Below are 19,714 nucleotides of genomic sequence, written 5' to 3' on the forward strand. Positions count from 1 at the left end.
TTTTTTGTTGTTGTTTTATTTTATTTATTTATTTATTTATTTATTTATTTTTTGGGGGGGGGGGCACATTTGTACAGTGAGGTCCATAAATATTGGGACATCAACACAATGCTCATCTTTTTGGCCCTAAACACCACACACACACACACACACACACACACACACACACACAAAAGACTGAAAATGAAACAAGATGTGCTTTAACTGCAGATTTTTAGCTTGAATTCGAAGGGATTTACTTTCAAAGGTGGTTGGTGTAAGTTTATAGTTTGTCACCCACTTAACTTTTGTCATCGTTTGGATTAGACTTTTGTTAGTTTTTCCAGGGTTACTTTTGTTATGGGTCAGGTTTAGTTTGGGTTTTGGTTATTTATCCTCATGTATCCATTAAGTCAGTCATGTTCTATGTTTTTGAGTTGTTGTCCTAGTGTTATCCCCTCGTTTGAGTCTAAGTATTGTTTTATCCACCTGTGTTGCCTGCCCTTCCTCATGTATCTACCAATCAGCATTCCCTGCCACTTCTGTTTTGCCCAGCTGTGTCTAATCGTTGTCAATTAGTGTGTATTTAGCTTCCTGTCACCTCGCTGTCCATTGTCGGTTCATTATTATTTCTCCCCGATTTGCTGCCGGAGTCCTGCCCTATCGCGCTGCCCTAGTTTCCCATGCTCGTCTGCCCGGAGTTTATTTGTGTTTGATTGGTTCCTTATTTGCCACCTGCTTTTGTTTTATTAATAAAACCCCTGCTTGACGACGCGTCTGCCCTAGTGCCCTGCTTCGCCTTCCCTCACCACGTCGCCGACCTGACAACTTTTAAGGGACCAAAAGTAATGGGACAAATAAACAATCAGTTAATTACATCCTGAAGTCTGGAACATATCAACACCAGACGCTGGATTTCATCCGTGGTGATGCTCGGCCGGGCCTCTACTGCAACTATTTTCGGTTCCGGCTTGTTGTTCAGTTTTTGTATTCAGCAAGTAAAATGTACGCTCAGGCAGATTCAGATGAGGTGATTGAATTAGTTATTGCATAACATTCAACTTCTTTGCCTTTAAATACTCCTCACAGACTGCTGTGTGGTGGGTTATTCTCCATCTGCACGGTCAAGTACCGTCCAATGAGTTCTAAAACATTTGGCTGAATATGAGCAGGTAAATTTGCCCTAAATACTTCATAGTGTGTCCAGTTGCTTTTGTCAGCAGTCATGTCATCAATAAATAGTAGAAGCAGTTCAATTGACCTTTCGCATAAGCTCCGCCCCCCTTAGTTACTGTTGCTAGTCCGTCAAGCTTGGTGACTCCGACAGCACAAGCCGTGACGGGAAGACTTACACCGGCGTGTATTAGTGATTTCTTTTGGAGCAATACCAGTGCAATATCCTCCAGATCGAGGCAAAAAGGTTTACAATATGCAGTGGAGGGTTATAGTCATAATATTAAATTAGCCAGCGAAGGGGAAACACACAGGACGTACGCTAAATCTGAGAAAACCCCATGACCTATACTTCAGATGCAACCAGCACAGCATTATGGACCAGTCGTGCTCTTGTACTGCCAGGTAAGTTTTCTTACTTATATTAGTCTAGTATTGTTAAAATATGAGGATTACTGTTAGGTCAGCAAGTTAGCTAAACCTCGGTGTTTATAGCTAGATAAACATTAGTGGGGGGGGGGGGGGGGTTGTCTTTGAAAGCATCAGATCAGTCATTATTATTCTTTGTCCATCGTAAAAAAAATTATTTATGTCACCCTAGCCATGGATTTAGTTAAGGTTAACAGCCTTCGAGCTGCTCCCTTGTCTGGTTCAACACTTGTACAGCAGAGCACAAGATTGGGATACTCCGGAGACGGGTGTCCGTTCGCAAAATGCTGCATGAAAAATGAAAACAAGATAAGCTCGGGGCACTTATTAGGACGCTAAGTTTTCCAAAATTGACGAAGCTTTGTGTTAACGTTAGCTCGCAACATTTAGACAAATGCAAAAGCTAACAGAAGACATTAAACTAACATTAACCACTGACTGAACAAGCTTAACTTAGATGGGAATGACATTCTAGTAATATATATTATTCCTTAATAGTAACTACAATAACTTTGATATCGTTTTGTTATTGCCCCGAAAGCAAACTACACTACAGCTAGCTAGTTAGGCCGATAGAGTTAGCATAGTCTTACCTTAGCACAGTCCGATTTACATACTCCGTAGGCACACCGCTTCATCATTTTGGAGGTCCGGAGCTTGTTAATGGTTGTCACTCTTCTTCCGTAAAGTTTTATGGTGGTTAGCAGTCTCGTAAGCCATCAAATAGAATCAATCAGACTATGGACGTCATCGAGAGCTGAGTAAAGCGTGACGGACTATGCTTACATAGCAACGGTTACTAAATGTGTGATTGGTCAATGCTCGTTTGAGGGGCGGAGTTTGCGAAAGGTCAATTGGCAGCCTTACAGACCCACCTGGCCATCTATCTGGTTTGCCATCGAAAGAATTGTCGGTGGAATTGTGGTTTATTTTTAGTGTGATTTTGATCTGTCTAAATAAACTAACAAGATCAGCTATCATCAAACTGTCTACAACTTATCACCAGTTGTTTCTCCACTGCCTGCGTGTTAAGTAAATAAAAGCAAATTCTTCATACCACACGATTTTCTTCCTCCCTTATCAACACAACAAAGGTAAATCCATGATTTTTTTTGCCTATTGTTCAATTTCTGTTCCTCCAAAGGCTAAAGATGTTCATTTTTAAAATTAAATTAGCTGTGTCTGTGCAATGACACATGCCAAATGCTGAATTTAGACATTTAAAATTTTCACATTTTGTGTCAGTGCAGAGTTAAAGCCATCAAAAAGAAGGAGTGAACATGTGACATGTTTCCCCACCAATGGGTAAGTTGTCACACTATATGGGGTAAGATGTCACGTTGGATTTTGCAACTAATAAAACAAGGACAAATTTATACTCGTTCTCCTGTTTTGTTTATTTGTTTTACAGCCAGAGAAATTGTTTATCATTGATCTTAACAATTCACTATATGCAAACTTTAACATAAAATATTATGCAATAAATTAAAGTCCTTAGGAACTGCTGGCATGTAGGTCATAGCTCTCAGCCTCAAATGTCTGTTTTGCTTCCCTTAAACTGGAAATTTGAGATTAAATTGAATTTCAAAAAATAAAGCATTTCGGTTAATGTATGGATGGTTCATTATGAAACTTAAACCAGTCCTGACACGTGGGCATACTGTAGTTCCAACAATTAAGCAATGAAACAAAACCTGGCAAACTAATTTCCTCACTCTTCAGACTCATCATCTAAAGAACAGTTCTGGCATATGTAAACCAAATTGCCAGAGGTGCATTTTTCATTGGCCCATTCTTTGCATATGTGACAACAAACCCCAAAATGACTGAGACAAGTTGCCCCAAACTACCATGTTGGCTAAAACTTGCTCTAGTTCAAAGTTAGCTAAAAACAGAGCAATGACTGAGGCATGACAAGATGCCTGAATCTCTCCTCTAACGAGTCTGCATGATTTGCTGCTATAATTTGTCTATGGACGACGCCTGTTTCAAAATATATGAAGGTGAACATTTTTTACTTTGTAGCACTCTTTTGAACAAAAATAGTTTTGTTTTTGTTTTTGTTTTTTTGACGCTTTATTTCCGCTTTATTTATTATTTACTTGCCGGACTACTTTCCTCTCAACCAAAACCGGACCAGAACTCGTGTCACGGAACACTGTCAGGGGTAAGTCAGTGCTGATCGCACACTACTAGAGGTGAAGATGCAATACAGATTCATGTCCAAAAATCCGAACTATCCCTTTAAGTCTATAACAGAAAATATTTGACGTGCATCAATAAAACAATAAATGATACTAACATTGCCACGTACTGTTATGGATGTCCAATTACACTTTATTCTAATATGAGAAAACATCTTCCTCAGGTTAAGAGAAGGATTAACAGTCTTTTTTTTTTTTTTTTTTTTTAATTGTACTGTAAATTTTTAGTTGCCGACTACTCGCTGCATGATTTCCGGTCGACGTGTTTTTTTGTTGTTGTTTTTTTTTCAGCATCCAACATTACGTCGTTTCAGCTGCTTTACGGTACTACGTTCACCACGATTTCCGGCCCAAGCTACATTTGTGTTTACACAACAACCAAATAGCAAGTTAGCTAACACAAAGCAGTACGCAAGATGCCCACGCCGAATTAACTCAACAACCCCACCCAAGTGTAACCTTCCCCCTTGCTATTGTTTCCCTGGCCCCTCTCGCCATCATCATGTCGAGCGGCGCGGCTCTCCACAGCCAGATCGGCTCCATCATCACCGCCCTGTGCAACGCCGCCGCGGCGCAGATCACCAAAGTGGTGGAGGATGGCATGGTGGTCCTACGCCTGGAGGTGACCCAGCGGGAACACGAGATTCGGCGGCTGAGGAGCAGCGTGGAGGTGCTGCACGGCGAGCTGAGAGCCGCCCACCGGACGGCGGACAGCCTGCGGGAAGCGCAGCAGCAGCAGCAGCAGCAACAGCAGCCCCAGCACCGAGGTGGGTAGACTTGGACCCGGGTTGGAGTGCACCCAACTCGGCGTGGCTTCGTTTGATGATGCTGTTGTTGTTCTTCGTCTTTACATACGTATCATATGAGGTTTCACTTGTTTTACCCAAATGGCTGTATATTTAGCCAATGGCAGTCAAGTGAAGCGTACACACGAGTTTTTGTAAACATGAACCTTTCTTAGAAAACTGCAACTATCTCCACCATACTTTATGTGTACACCTCTACCTATGCCCAGATACATCTCTAAAAATGTCAAAACAATCACGAATCAACCCAATATTTTGGATTTTATGGGTATTATATGCTTATGGATTTGCAGCTAATTGAATGGTACTTTTGTCATGGTCTGACGGGGTCTGTATCACTTTTACTGGCATGAAGCAACTTTGAGGAGGGTGGCAGCAACCCTGCCATGCAAAAAAAAAAAAACTACAAATGTGGAATGGACTGCTTTACGGTGTAACAGGACAGATTAACCCTCCCGACACTTTAACCTGCCGGGGTTTAAAGCATCCGAGGACAGATTAACCCCCGGGTTAAAGAGTCCTAGAACAGATTAATCCTGGGGGGTTCAAGGGTCTGAGGACAGATTATGTACCCTTAAGGATAGATTAAGCCCCCCCCCCCCCCAATATTCAGCAATTCATTATCTGCAATTTACTGTTTATTTTTTTCAAAAATATACTTATTTTTTCTAGTTCTACACCCCTCCAGAGAGGTAGAACGGACATGCTGCAATATAGTTTTCAGTGAACCTGTTTTGAACCACATAATTGTGTGTGTTCATTGAACCCGATATACCCCATACAAGACAATTAAATTTATTTATTGGTCCAGGTTGTGGGATTTCTGCTTTGTGTTTTCAGGATGTTTGTGTGAAAGGGGCTTCTTCTTGTCCGTCCACAGGTGTCGCTGAGGCTCGGAGGCCCGAAAAGCTCCAAAGCAACTTTCTCGACGTCGAGGTGGCGGTGAAGCGCGAACCCGTAGAACAGGCGGTATGCGACCAACCCGGACCACCGACGGAAAGACCGCATGAAAACCCGACCGACATTCCGGGCGACGCCCGGCAGGTGGGAGCCGCCTCCCGCGGGGCGCACCGCCACTTATACAGCAGCATGCGGCGGCGGATGGTCAACCGGCTGATGTTCAAGCGAGGGTTCGCTTGCCCCTTCTGCGGGAAATGTTTCGAGCATTCCGGGAACCTGGAGCGGCACAAGAGGATCCACACGGGAGAAAAGCCGTTTCGCTGCGACGTTTGCGGGAGACGCTTCAACCAGAAGTGCAGCCTCAAGGAGCACACCAAGATCCACCAGCGATGTAAGTCACAAGCCGTGTTGCCTATGGAGGACCCGAACTGCCAAAATTCAAAATAAATAAATGACTAAAAGTGAAAATAAAAATGGATATAAAAAAATATATAATTTGAAAATTATATAAAAAAATATATATAAATGGAAATTAATAAAAAGAACAAAATATATATATTAGGGCTGCACGATATTCGAAAATCATGCGATATGCGATATAGTTGCTGAATATAGCAATATCGACATTATTGGGATAGTTCACATGTACCTAAGGAAACATTTTTTCATGCAGCAAAATAAGCAAACTCAATATATTCTTAATCATATATATATATATATATATATATATATATATATATATATATATATATATATATATATAGTATTTAATTCTTGAATTATACTTTTATATCAGTTTTTATTTTCACTTTTATTAATTAATTTATTTATTTAGTCATTTAATTATTTTGAATTTTGGCAGTTTTGGTCCATACTGCCAAGTTGAAATGTTATTCAAATGAGGGGGCAATCCTTAGCTTGTCTTTGGTTGGACTCCACCTTTGCAAGGTGCAAAAGTGAAAATAAAAACAGATATAAAAAATATAATTCAAAAATTAAATATTAATTTATATTTGTTACTATTGTTTCCATTTATAGCTATTTTTTAATGTAATTTTCAAATTATATTTTTTTATATCCGTTTTTATTTTCACTTTTAGACATTTATTTATTTATTTAGTAATTTATTTATTTTGAATTTTGGGAGTTTTGATCATCCATAGTTGCTACAGTGACCTTGAAAAAAACTTACTTTACTAATGATTTCTAATTTACTTGTCAATACTTTTGCCTCGAGTTCTCCTTTAAGTCTCAAGTCAGCGATCTGTCCTTGCAGGTCTTCAGTCGGTACCAGCCGACATCCAACACCCCCCAGCGGCGCACCCGAGCGCCGACACCCGTGGTCCAGCAGAGGGCGACATCACGGTGGCGGCTGAACACGTTTCCGCCAACCGTCCCGAACCGTCCCGAACACCGACGGTCAAGTCGGAGCCCGTCGAGCAGAGCGTGACGCGGCCCGAAAGGGAGGTGGCGGACAAGCAGGAGTCGCCCAGTTTACGTGACGGGACAAACGATCGGTCGCCGCAAAACGGCGCGGCGGTCCCGACGGGACCTCAGCTTATCCCGCCTCACGCCGAGGCCTCTTGCAGCACCTTTGCCTTCCCCGGAAAGCCTTATGGGGAAAACAACAACATGATACCATCGCAGCTGGCGTACCCCCGCGCCGCCGTCGGCCCCCGCGGACCGCTGTGGGAGCCGTGCGGCCGACCCCGAAACGGCACCGGCTCCTTTTATCAGGGCTCCCGGCCCAAGAAGTGTTTCTTCTGCTCGTACTGCGGGAAGATGTTTGTGCGCGCCGGCCACTTGGAGCGACACTTGCGCATCCACACGGGCGAGAAGCCCTACGGCTGCCACATCTGCGGACGATGCTTCAACCAGAAGTCCAGCCTCAAGTGCCACATGAAGACGCACAGGAACGGTACGGCTCATCAGAACCAGACACCTTGCACAATAGAAATAAACGAGGGGCAAATCAGGAAAGGGAGGGCGGAGAGAGAGATAGCGACAGGGTGGCAGATGAGGGAGGGAGAGACAGAGAGGGTAGAGCTGCCTGACTCCAAAATCAAGTGAGTTAGAGTACGTAATCCAGTGGATTAATCAATAATTATGTTATTGCAATTGGCCCTTGTCATTTATTGCCGATGACTGCCATCTTGCACAATAGAAATGACTAAAAATAGCCCACAGTCACGATATAAGTCCACAACGAGCACTCACGCATTGTACGTGTCCTCTAATTAATGGGATGGCTCCTCTCGTCACTTATTTGCGATTACCACCACCTTGCACAATAGAAATAATTTTAGTATAGAGTAAAAAAAGAAAATAAAAATGAACACAAAAACTACAAATAAGCCACAGTCAAAAAAAAGCCGGCTGCCCAGTTATTCAGTTGGCCAATTGAAGTGGCTTATGTTGGGCCTTTTCCAATCAGCAAAGAAAAAAATCAGAAGAATTTTTTTGATGTTTTTCACATTAACACGTTACAACACAAGGCAAATATAATGACATTCAAACAAACATTTAAAATATGGATGGGCAAGTTCGGACACCAGTTATTGGCATCGGGTCAATACCAGGCCTTATTTAAAGGTATTGTACTCGCAACTGTGACCGATACCACCATCACCCTCTTGTGGCCATTTTAACATTATGACCTAGAAATTAATGGAAAATTGAAAATTGTCATTAACGGTTACTTCATGCAATTTTCTGTACTGGTAATTTATTTATTTTTTTTGGATTCATGTTAATTAAAAAAAAAAGCACTAGTGGTATCAGTACTTGTATCGGTGACTACTCGAGTTGAATACTTGTATTGGTCTGGAAAAAACGTCTGATCAAACATTTCGTAATTTTAAAGATTTATAAACTATTATAAAAATATTAGGGATGGGCGAGCACCGATACCAGTAGGGGTGTTAAAAAAAATCGATTCGGCGATATATCGCGATACTACATCGCGCGATTCTCGAATCGATTCAATAATCGGCAGAATCGATTTTTTTTTTTTTTTTTTTTTTTTTTTTTTAGGATTCACACCTTGAGCATGGAAGAATGTTATATGAACGGCACATTAAGCCTTAATATTTTTATTTTAATGCTGTTCAAATGTGAAACAGATTGCAAACTGTTTGTGTACAGTGGCTCACGGTTATAAGCCTCAAGTTTTAGATAAATATATTTATACAAATCTTACAGTGTACATGTACAAATTTACTGATAGTATTTTCTAAATTTGAATGGAAAAAAATCGCAACAATCGACTTATAAATTCGTATCGGGATTAATCGGTATCGAATCGTGACCATTCGTATCGGGATTAATCGGTATCGAATCGAATCGTGACCTGTGAATCGTGATACGAATCGAATCGTCAGGTACTAGGCAATTCACACCCCTAGATACCAGGTATCTGTATAGCTGCCGATACCAGCCTTATTTTAAAGTATCGGTACTCGTAGTGACACTCTAGTGGCCGTTTTACATTCAGGCACTAGAAATGAGAAATTAGAGGAATAGAAAATTGCTATTAATTTCATGACTATATTGGGATTTATAGGTCTTTAAAATTATCTGTCATTTTTTGGGGGAGGAATTTTATGTACAAGTGATATAAATGGTATTAGCATTGTTGACTATCAAGAGTTGAGTATCGGTATCAGTCTGAAAAAAAAAGTGGTATCGAACATCCCCAAAAAAAAGTCTTATAAAGATATTGACAGGCAGCTCATTTGAGCATTTGTTTGACCCAAAAAATATATTTTCATGAACTCATTTGCTCCCAAAAACGTATAAATACGTTCTATTTAAATGTAAGTGTCCCAAAGACGTATTTATACGTTTTTTTTATGTTTTTTCTTTTTTATTTTTTTTTTTATTTTTATTTTTTATTTTTTTATGCTAGCGCCTACAGAAGGATTTGATGTAGCCTCTCAACTGCAAAGAATGGTTGAAGAAATGGTAGTTATTACACAAACAGCCAGTGGGTGGCAGCAGAGTAAAGGAGATCAACCAGGGCCATAAAAAAACCTCAATTACACGCAATTCTAAATAGATTTGTGAATAATGATGAAGCTTAGCTATGTTCTAATGCTAATTGTTGCAAAACAGAAATAGATAGAAAAATACTTTTTTTTTCCTGATGGAGAAGAGACTAATCTTTCTTTTGGTAGGTTCCATGTTTTTATAGCAATAGAACACAATATTCTGTGGGCCTTGCAAAATCAGTCAAAATCCAGTAAAACAGCTGGGAGAGAACGGGATTGCTTCTGTCAAAATGACTGGGAGTGAATGAGTTAATCGGCCAATTAATCTGTTATCACAATTTTATTCTCCCAAATAGCATATGCCGCATCAGCCTCAACAAAATGTACTAAAAGTCCACATCACAGGCAAGCACACACAAAATTCATCTCATGTGATCAATCTGATCACACTTTTTGTCAGTTATTCTTGACAAACCGTCATTTTGCAGAATAGAAATAATCCACAAAAAAAGAAAAAAAAAAAAGAAAAAAAAAGGTTCATTTAATTGTGTTGTCTTTCTTCTTGATTCCAGACAAGAACGAGGAAGCACAGAGGCCACACCCCCTCATGTGCCCGATGCCAGACACTCTCCCGCAGGAGCCGGCGACCGATCCTCCGCTCGGACCGGCGACTTTGGCCGAGCCGCTGACGGGTCGCCCGTACGGCGAGGTGGGCGAGAGCGACGCCTATTTAGACGCGGGCGAGTGGCGGGATTACGCCGCCAACGGTGAGCTGGATCTGCTGGATCCGTTCTCGCAGGTGGGGATGGCGGCGCACGAGGACGGCGGGACCATGCTGGACTTCGGTCAGCTGCCGTCCTCGGACTCGGCTCAGAACTGCTACATCTGTTCGTCGTGCGGGCAGAGTTTCGACTCGTTCGTTCTTTTCGAGCGGCACCAGTGCAAAAGCGAAGCGGCGTTCAAGTGCGACGTCTGCGGTCAGGGCTTCGACCACGCCGACAAACTGCAGCTGCACATGACGGTCCACCAGTAGAATGAACGTTTTCCAACTCCTTGTGCGTCTTTGGACTTATCTCATTTAGATTTTGCCGGTGAAGATCGTTAGGTGACTGGCGCTGCACTTTCAATCGTTTCGTTGAACAAACGGTAGAAGAAAAAAACAAAACACTTAAGCATATTCATACATGAGCTGCCGATCGCTACAACTCCCATCCTGTCATTCAAAACTTGTTGACGCCCACGTCACTCACCAGGCTTTTTAAAGCCACACACAGTCAAACTCATGGATACTACAGTGGTATGTGAGGACGTTGAGGCGAGTGAACAAAAAATAATACCTGCACCTCATGTACTGTATCTCACAAAAGTGATCATAGATATTTCATTCTTTTCATGGGACAACACTGAAGAAGTGACACTTTGACACAATGAAAACGTATTGTTCACTTACTCAACATACAGACATTACCAGCTACAACTCTGGCAACAAAAGTGAGTGCACCCCTAAGTGAAAATGAGCACAGTTGGTCAATTTCCATCCCCAGTGTCATGTAACTCGTTGTTACAAGGTCTCAGGTGTGAAATTGCAAATAAATTGTCACTGAATGTAAATAAAATAATGGTGGTTACACAAAATAATGACACTTTGGGCATTTACTCACTTTTGTTGCCAAATGTTTAGCTATTAATGGCTGTATTTTGAATTGAGGGAACAATAGACTACACTGTGAAAAAAAATGTAATAAGACTATCTGCTGAAATGTGAGGGGTGTAATGACTTGTGAGATGCTGTACATGATTGTTTAAAAAGGGAAACTCAAGTCAGAGAATATGTTAGCAATATGTTGTCAGTGCCTCTACTAGTCTAAACACAAAATTGTGAATGATTAATAATGCGTTAGTGGAATAAGAATTAAGCAGATGTATTCATTTGTTTTCAATGATTTCAGTGGGCTGCCACATTGGCTTTATAGCGCCCTCTTTTGTCGACCGAAATTAAAATCAAAGTGGCCTGAATCGAGAAGTCCAGAAAATAATTGCGTTGTGAGCGAGCCCTAGCGCTTTCATGCCAATCAAACGGTTGATAATGCAAAATAATCCATAGTAGCACATATCATATATCATATAATGTCACAATACAGCTATTGTTTGATAATCACTATACACTATTCTGGATGAATCATGACGTACATCTATTACTGGCTTGCACAATATAAAATCAATAGTAACACAATGGTTCAAAATCACAAAAAACACATTAAAAATAATAATAATAAAAAAATCCATCCTGTGGCTGAAGAAGCAACAGATTTACAGAAACCGCCAATTTACACAATAGAAATACAGTAAACAGAATGACTAGAAAGAATCCAATGTCAGTCACACGTGTGCAATGTATTAATATAAAAAAAAAATATTCAGAAATTGATGTGAACCACCATAATAGAAACAAACAGAATGATCATCCACTAAAAGATGACTACAACATCACACAGTTAAAACCAAGAACAAACAAACAAAAAAAAAACAAAAACAAAAAAAAAGACTACTGCAGCACTCTTGGTCATAAATTTCTTTCACGCTACCTCCCAGCTACCTCAAGAATTTAGCATCCAACATATTTCAGCGTGCGTGCACTTTTTACATGTTGGATTATGTGTCCCATTGATGTGTCCCTCTGAGAAATTTCAAAGTTTAAAGCAATTCATAAAATGGTGGCCTTGCTGTGGTCACTCGTGCAAAATGTTATGGAGAAGTGTTTGTATTTCATTTAGTTGTGTGTAATTGAGCCAGTATATATATTTTTTTGACACAAATTGAGAAGTATTAAATGTAACAACTTTCCTAGCAAATAACGGTGTTAAAACATGTAAATATGTTATCGTTGTGTTGTTTAATTCATGTTTGTATGAAGGAACCAAGAACCAAAGCTGTTTTTGCTGTTTTCTTAAAGTTTGAAAGACCATGTAGGTGGTTAGGGAAAGCTAATGTAAATGCTTCCATACAAATGACTGCCGTTTTGTACGAGAACCATAACCTGGAGCAGTGATTACGTTTTGTTTTCTTGATGTCACAATGTTTTACCTTTAAATGTGTGCTCATGGGTTTTGTTTTTTGTTTATGTAGATGATTAAAAGTGGAAAGGATTGGTCAAGTGTGTCATTGTGTGGGCTTATTGTTAGGTTGAACAGTCAATCAAAAATGATTAAAAAATGTTAAACTGCCATTAGCATGAGCAGCTATGAATACATAGTATTTAGGATTATTCTAGATTTTGCTGATACGTATGTACGATAAATAATGCTTTGTCACCTACATGTATTTAAATTATTTATCATTTTATTTTATGAGGACGTGGTAGGGATCCACTGTCCCTAAAATGTTGAGATAAATATACTTTTCATTTACTTGTGTATGCGTGACTAGTACATTTGCTGATATATATATTTTGTATTTTTGAATATTTTAAAAAACTTCTGCTGCAACTCTTCAGCCCATTTATCATTAATTTAGTGAACATACATAAGTGAACGTGATGACGTTTTTACAAACGTCATGGGCGTTGAGTGGCTCGGTTACGTTAAGCCCCTCCCCCTTGCGGAAGTGAACGTGTTATTCGGGATGGAACATTTTCCACAGCATCCTCGTGCCATTTAACCAACGTTTAGCTATTAAAAGCACACATTTATTGTCTTTTTTTTCCCATGTGAGTGTGCTTGTAGAGTGTAACGAAACATGGCGTGCGTCGCTTTTCAAACCCAGCTTTCGTCCATCATGGAGGTTTTGGTGAAGGCGGCGGTGGCCGAAATCAGCAAGCTGGTCGATGACAATAGCGCCTTCCTGCACTTGGAAATCTCGCGGAAACAGAACGAGAACGAGATGTTGAAGAGGAAGCTGCTCGCCGTGGAGAATAAAAACGCGCAGATGCAGCGAGTCTTCGGTAAGGAGCATCAGAACCAAGAGCGACGACTCCTTGATGTGAAAGAAATTGTATTCATGGAAGCACTTCAAGAATACCACAAGACACGGATTGGGTACCAAAGGGGGGTTTCAAGACAGGGTTAGGGTGTCAAATAGGGTTTCAAGACAGGGTTAGGGTGTCAAATAGGGTTTCAAGTTAGGGTAGGGTTTTCAACAAGGGTTACGTTTTCAAATGATTGTTTCGAGACTTGGTTATTTGATAACAAGGGTATGGGGGGATTAATTGAGGATGTAAAGCAAAGCTTAGGGTTTTAAATTAGCGTTTTAAGCCTTATTTAATTCAAATAAGGTTCAAGTTGTAGTTGAGGTTTTCCAAATAAGGGTTAGTCAGTGTCATAAATTATGCTTAACGCCGGGGTTGGGGGTTCAAAGTAAAGTTTTAAGCCTGGTTTATGGTTTCAAGCCAAGGTTGGGATCTCAAATTGGGCTTTTAAATCATGATTGGAGTTTCAAAATAGGGTTTCAACTTTCAAGTCTAGGTTTGTGTTTGTAATTATTGAAAACAGGGTTAACGTTTCAAACAAAAGATTTGAGCCATGGCAAGGGTTTCAAGTTACAATGTCAAGACAGTGTTATGGTATCAAGGTAGGGTTTTAGACCCGGTGGTGGAAAACTGTGTAGTTATTAATTAAGGTCGTAGCACTGTATAAGTTGACATGCCAGACGACATATGAAGTCTGCTGCTTCCAGGCGGCATAATTTAACATTTTGAAAAAAATGACGTTTACCCAAACATGCCAAAAAATTGCTTTTCTTGTGTCCAGAAAACTTGGTAGACAGAGGAAGTGACGGAGGAACCGCTGCCCATCCAACAGGAGAAACCAAAGTGAGTTACGCAAAACCCTTTCGCACCGTCTGTTAATTCAAACTGTCAACATAGCAGAAAGGCATCCGTGCTGGAGTTAGCACAGTGGCTAAATCTCTCCCTCTGTGGCGTGTGTGTAACTGCTCACCACTCCCCTCTCTACTCTCCGCTCGAAACAAATCCCGTGTAGTTCACCCGCGAACACAAGCATATTCTTGTTTGGTCTGAACTTAAGAGTTTGGGTTTCAAATGAGGGTTTTGAATTTTGCTGTAATGGTTCATCTTGTCCTGTTTAGTGTCCTGAGGTCGAAGACGCTAACGCTTCGTTCACCATCAAAGAAGAGAGTCCGGATGAGGTTCTGTGGATCAGCGATCCTGCCGGCCCTGGTCAGTACGGAACACACTTTTGGATGTGAAACTCGAGCTAAATGTTAAATTGCTAGCATGCTAAATGCTAACTTTTTTTTTTCTGTACTGTGCAGTGGCGGGTTCATCTTTGCAGTACCTGAACGTGTCCGAGAGGTTCGAGGACGACCGGCAGAAGACCGCTTCAGACTTTGGCGATTCGTTCTCGTCAGGTGAGCACGGCAGTGAGGTAAGCGGCCTGCACATGCTTGTCAAGACGGAGAAGGAGGAGACGGCGTCGGGCGGTTTCGGTCGGGACGGGTGCCAGCTGGGCGCCGTCAAGCACAACCAGCTGGCCGACTTGTCTCTGGACGAGCGGGACCACCAGCTGTGGTCGTCCATCATCGACGGCGACGACATCGACTCCGCTTTCCCGGACTTTTCCAGCGTGGTGGACGAGTACTCGGACGCCTTCGCCGAGCAGCCTCGCAAAGCGGCGGCGCCGTCGCAGCCGACCTGCAACGGCGTTTTCGACGGCGAGTACCCCAAGGACCCGCACTCCTTCCCACCGAGACCGCAGCCGGACCCACGCAAGGAGCAGGTCTACCCGCAGAGGCGTCCCCAAGTCGGGGAACCGTCGGACGTTCCGGCGGCGACCGCCCCGCAAGTCGCTTTCGCCCACCCGGGCGCTAGCCACCGCCCCTTCCCGCGGGGCTTCGCCTGCGCGCAGTGCGGCAAGACCTTCTCGCGCCTGCACCAGCTCAAGCTGCACCAGCAGAGCCACAAGCGCAAGCGGGCCTTCTGGTGCGCCGTGTGCGGGAAAGGCTTCCAGTGCTCGTCGCACCTCAGCATCCACCACCGCACGCACACCGGCGAGAAGCCGTACGGCTGCTCGCAGTGCGGGAAGCGCTTCACGCAGCAGAGCAGCCTGCGCGTGCACCAGCGCACGCACAGCGGCGAGCGGCCGTACAACTGCGCCGAGTGCGGCAAGACCTTCATCCTCATGCACCACCTCAAACGGCACCGCGTCATCCACACGTACGGCTGACGGACCTCGCCGGATTCTTGCTACGTTACAGTTTCGTTTTTGACTATGCAAGAAGAAGTAAATGCTGATTTTGCCGGTTTTGAATCCCCAGATCGATTGTTTCCTCCAAGCGTACAGTTGTGACGGGTACATAAATGACTCATCGGTCTGCTCTGTACGGAAACCCGCATGACTCAAGTCTTGACTTATTCATGGGGAATTTCCTCTGTGACGTCTCCTTGGATTAAATTATTCTTGTTGAAACCATCCGATCACGTTGGTGTGTTGTCGTGGCAACAAGGTGCTTTGTTGGCATTTAGGATATGCCTCATCATTTGAAAATACTTATAGTTTGGTTTTTAATTCAATCAGGACAGATACCGGTCGCTCTCATTTTTGGGTATCAGGTATTCTTCAAGGCTGCCAATACCAACTCCCAAGACTTAAAGAGGAAGTCAACCTTAAACATATCTTGACAATAATATGTTATATGTGACCACACTAGTCTAAACTTGACATTCTGATTAATATTACATTTGTGGAATATGAGTTACAAAACAAAATCCAGCTGTTTTTATCCATCTCGGGGCGCCATTTTGCCACTTGCTGTCGACTGAAGATGACATCACAGTTGCTCAGGGCCCAGGAAACGACCAATCACAGCTCATGAGCTCAGCTGTGATTGGTTGTTACCTGAGACCTGAAAAAACTGATGTCATTTTCACTCGACAGCAGGGGTAAAATGGCCGCCTTCGGATGTTGATAATAAAACTGCTGGATTTTGCTGCTTAACTCATATTCCATATATTAACACATTATTAACCATATTTAGACTAGTGTGGGTGCATAGAACATATTGTCAATAATTGTATGGGGAGGTTGACTTTCCCTTAAAGGAAAAAGTAAATCTGACAGTCCTCCTCAGCAGTAGTTGGCGCTATACTGTGGCCGTTTGACACATCAGCAGAACAGTAAATTAGCAGTCGGCGTGATAACAGCACCTGAGATAGCCAGAAACATCAAAGCAGCTGGTGCTCCTGGTAAGAGTTGTTTCAGCCTGAAATCACACACTCCAACCAAACACAAAACAAGCTAGGAGAGGATACTATCAGCCGTATCGTCACCAGCAAGTCATAACAAAGCAATCCAAACGGCTTTCGTCAAAGATGTCAATTGAACTCATACGCACCCCGGACCTGAAGCTGTACACAGCCGAGAGGTGGCAAAAGTGGATCTCGTAATGATGGCAGGAGAGATCCAGTCTATCTGTAAAAATCACGAAAGAAAAAATGCACTGAACAGTTGCAGCCAAGGGGGGCGAGAAACACCCGCAGCCCCGATCAACCAGATCACAGGCTACTCGTGACGGACGGAGTGTATAACGCTGTGCGAGAAAGGTTAAACAGGATGTGTTCTGGCGACGTTCCCTTTTTATATACGGGAAGACGTCAGCCGAAACTAAATATGAGCATATTTTGTTAGGGGGAATTCCATGCTGGTTACAGCACCGCCACATGGCGGTCGGGAGGGACGAAATAGAACAGTTTTGTTCACAATGTTTTGTCATTGTGTTAAATATCATAAGTGCTACATATATCGGTACTCGGTATCAGTGAGAGTCCTCAGAGTGAACACTCGTCCTGGTCTCGATGTGGGAAAAAAAAAGTGTTATTGGACATCCTTGGTTGAATGTGTGGTATTCAATTTAGAGTCTTCATACTGGTTAAGGTTTTGAGTTGTAGAGTAAAAAAATGTCAACAAAAAAAGGCTGTATTTCACAAATGCTGAAACTCGTCGGTATACAGTTTAATTGGACATTCAGTGTGTTCTAGAAGTTACCACCAGGAGGCAGTCTAATGCTTGACTGCCGCAGCTTCAACGGAAATATAACTTGTTTTGTTTTTGTTTGTTTGTTTTATAAGAAATAAAAATCATACTACGTACCAACTCCACACAGGAGCCCACATTCAAACACAGAATATCTGAACCATGAGGCAGATTTGCTAACCATTAGTGCTTCATCATTCCTTTTCCCCATCCAAATTCTACACCCAAACACCCCATAATAATAATAATAATAATAATAAAAAATCGTTATTGGCTATTGTGTGTGGAATTCTAAGGAAAATAAAATGTGAATGATTTATAGCTGCATTGCAAGTAGTAAACAAATGTAACTTTGTTTGTTGACGTGTAGTACATTAGTGTATGTGTGCCCTATAGTTAGTGTAAATGTGGGTGCGGTGTAGTTGGTGTTGCCTTCACTGACAGTCCGACGCTTTTATGATGGCGTGGCTGCTCAACAGTCAACACAGTCTGCTTCAATTACTTCCTCTTGCTAACAAGGCCTGTCTGTCTGCATGTTTTCTCTGCATACTTGGGTGTGTGCGCGTGTGTGAGAAAAAAGTTAATGCAAGTCAGCATTCTTGGACAGATGTGAAATCCTGCTTTAAAAAAGAAATCCAAAATTACTCATTACTGTTAAGATTTTTTTTAAAGGTAAAATTAGAAATGGTAATGGGAAATGAAAACAAAAAAAATCTTTCAAAATATATTTAATTTTCTAAAATCCATATAATTTGCATGCAATATAGAAAACAGCTGGATGGAAATTATGATCTTTTTTTTTTTTTTAATAAATACAAAGCTGCAATTAATCTTTTGAATCGGAAATGTTCAAAAATTAATGCAAAATACATTATAATCTAAAATGTCCATACTTATAAACTGTATGTTTTGAAATGGGAAATATTTTTTTTGGTACCCCCTTATCTTTAAAATTCGTCAGTTTGACTCACTGCATTAAGGGGGTTATACAAAATTATAATATATTATTAAAAATATATCTAATGTAAGAACTTTTAAAATATAAAAAAAAATCTCCCATGCATCATGAATGTTACTCAAGTTTTTAAGTACGTTTTTGACTGCATGGAAAATTATTATTTTTTAAATGTTTAGCACAACCTGCAAAATGAACTGGTGAGTCAATATGGAAATGAATATTGCTGGCATCGGGCCAAAGTCTCCAAAGATGGCCATTTTCAAGAAATCCCAAAAACGGCATGCTTATTTTCAACCATTAACATTGCATCATCAAAGAGAGCAAGCCATTTTTTATTATTTAGTCAATAATTCATAAAATAAATAAAAAAATAAAATAAAAAAATACACCCACACGTGTAAACTGACCAAGTGTAGCTTTAGCTTTAAGAAAGAAAGAAGAAAAAAAAAAATCAATTTTGACTTGTGAGGTTTTGGCCCGACACCAACAATACAGTATATAAAATACAGCTAAAATAATAAACATGTAAAAGTGTACACTATACAAGGAAATCTCTAATTCCCAATATTAATTTATGTCCTGCAATTGTAACATCATACTGTACGATTTCCTGTTTTATGGTTATTGTCATGTTTCCCCATTTGCTGGCACTGGTTGAAGGATGACATCACATGTAAAAAAATAAATAAAAATCATTTGGAGGGTGGGGGGCTTTTGAGGCACAAATAGTTGATTGAACTTAAGTTGTCGGTGAGTTTGGCTACCTGAGAGGATCAGATTATTAGGAACAACTCTGTACAAACTACAAAAACACCATCATGTCTTACATAAGTGAGCAGAATTCTGGATAGAGCTGATGATGTACAAAGTGCTTGCCAAAACTTTACATGTAGTAAAAACACCTGCAAATAATCTTCTGCGGCCCTCAAGCAAACGCTAAGCTCATAAAACTTGTCATGACCTTTTACGGGCAGCCACTGCATCGCCTGATGTCACGGAAAAAAAAAAGTTGTTTTCCCATCTGGCTGGATGAGGCGGGGGAAGGGGGTGTTTGGGTTGAAGGGAAAAAAAAGGAGGAAACAGGCCAATGGGAGATAAGCTGAAGGACAAGCCTTCTGGGAATAGTCGAGTATCCTAAACTTAAAGGGGAGGTCAACCCAATAAGTGTCTTTACAATGTTGTATGCACTCCCACTAGTCCCGTTTTTATCCATCTCGGGGCGGCCATTTTGCCAATCGCTCACAACAACGGCCAATCACGGCTCACCTTTTTGGTCTGACATGTGCAAGGT

The 19,714-nt window shown here is 41.4% G+C and overlaps 2 protein-coding genes across 2 annotated transcripts; both read left to right on the plus strand.

Annotated features, from left to right (window-relative positions):
• The first annotated feature begins 1,695 nt into the window (after positions 1–1,695).
• On the plus strand, positions 1,696–12,634 carry LOC144021287 (uncharacterized). The gene is made up of 4 exons (XM_077525444.1): positions 1,696–4,552; positions 5,472–5,882; positions 6,768–7,409; positions 10,053–12,634. Exons 1-4 carry the CDS (start codon positions 4,288–4,290, stop codon positions 10,511–10,513), a joined length of 1,779 nt encoding a protein of 592 aa, XP_077381570.1. The 5' UTR covers positions 1,696–4,287; the 3' UTR covers positions 10,514–12,634.
• Positions 12,635–13,046: 412 nt separating this feature from the next.
• Positions 13,047–15,905, plus strand: LOC144019692 (uncharacterized). The gene is made up of 4 exons (XM_077522957.1): positions 13,047–13,420; positions 14,226–14,287; positions 14,563–14,653; positions 14,749–15,905. Exons 1-4 carry the CDS (start codon positions 13,216–13,218, stop codon positions 15,657–15,659), a joined length of 1,269 nt encoding a protein of 422 aa, XP_077379083.1. The 5' UTR covers positions 13,047–13,215; the 3' UTR covers positions 15,660–15,905.
• Positions 15,906–19,714: the final 3,809 nt, after the last annotated feature.

The sequence above is a fragment of the Festucalex cinctus genome, chromosome 1 (genome assembly GCF_051991245.1).
Source record: "Festucalex cinctus isolate MCC-2025b chromosome 1, RoL_Fcin_1.0, whole genome shotgun sequence".
Lineage (NCBI taxonomy): Eukaryota > Metazoa > Chordata > Actinopteri > Syngnathiformes > Syngnathidae > Festucalex > Festucalex cinctus.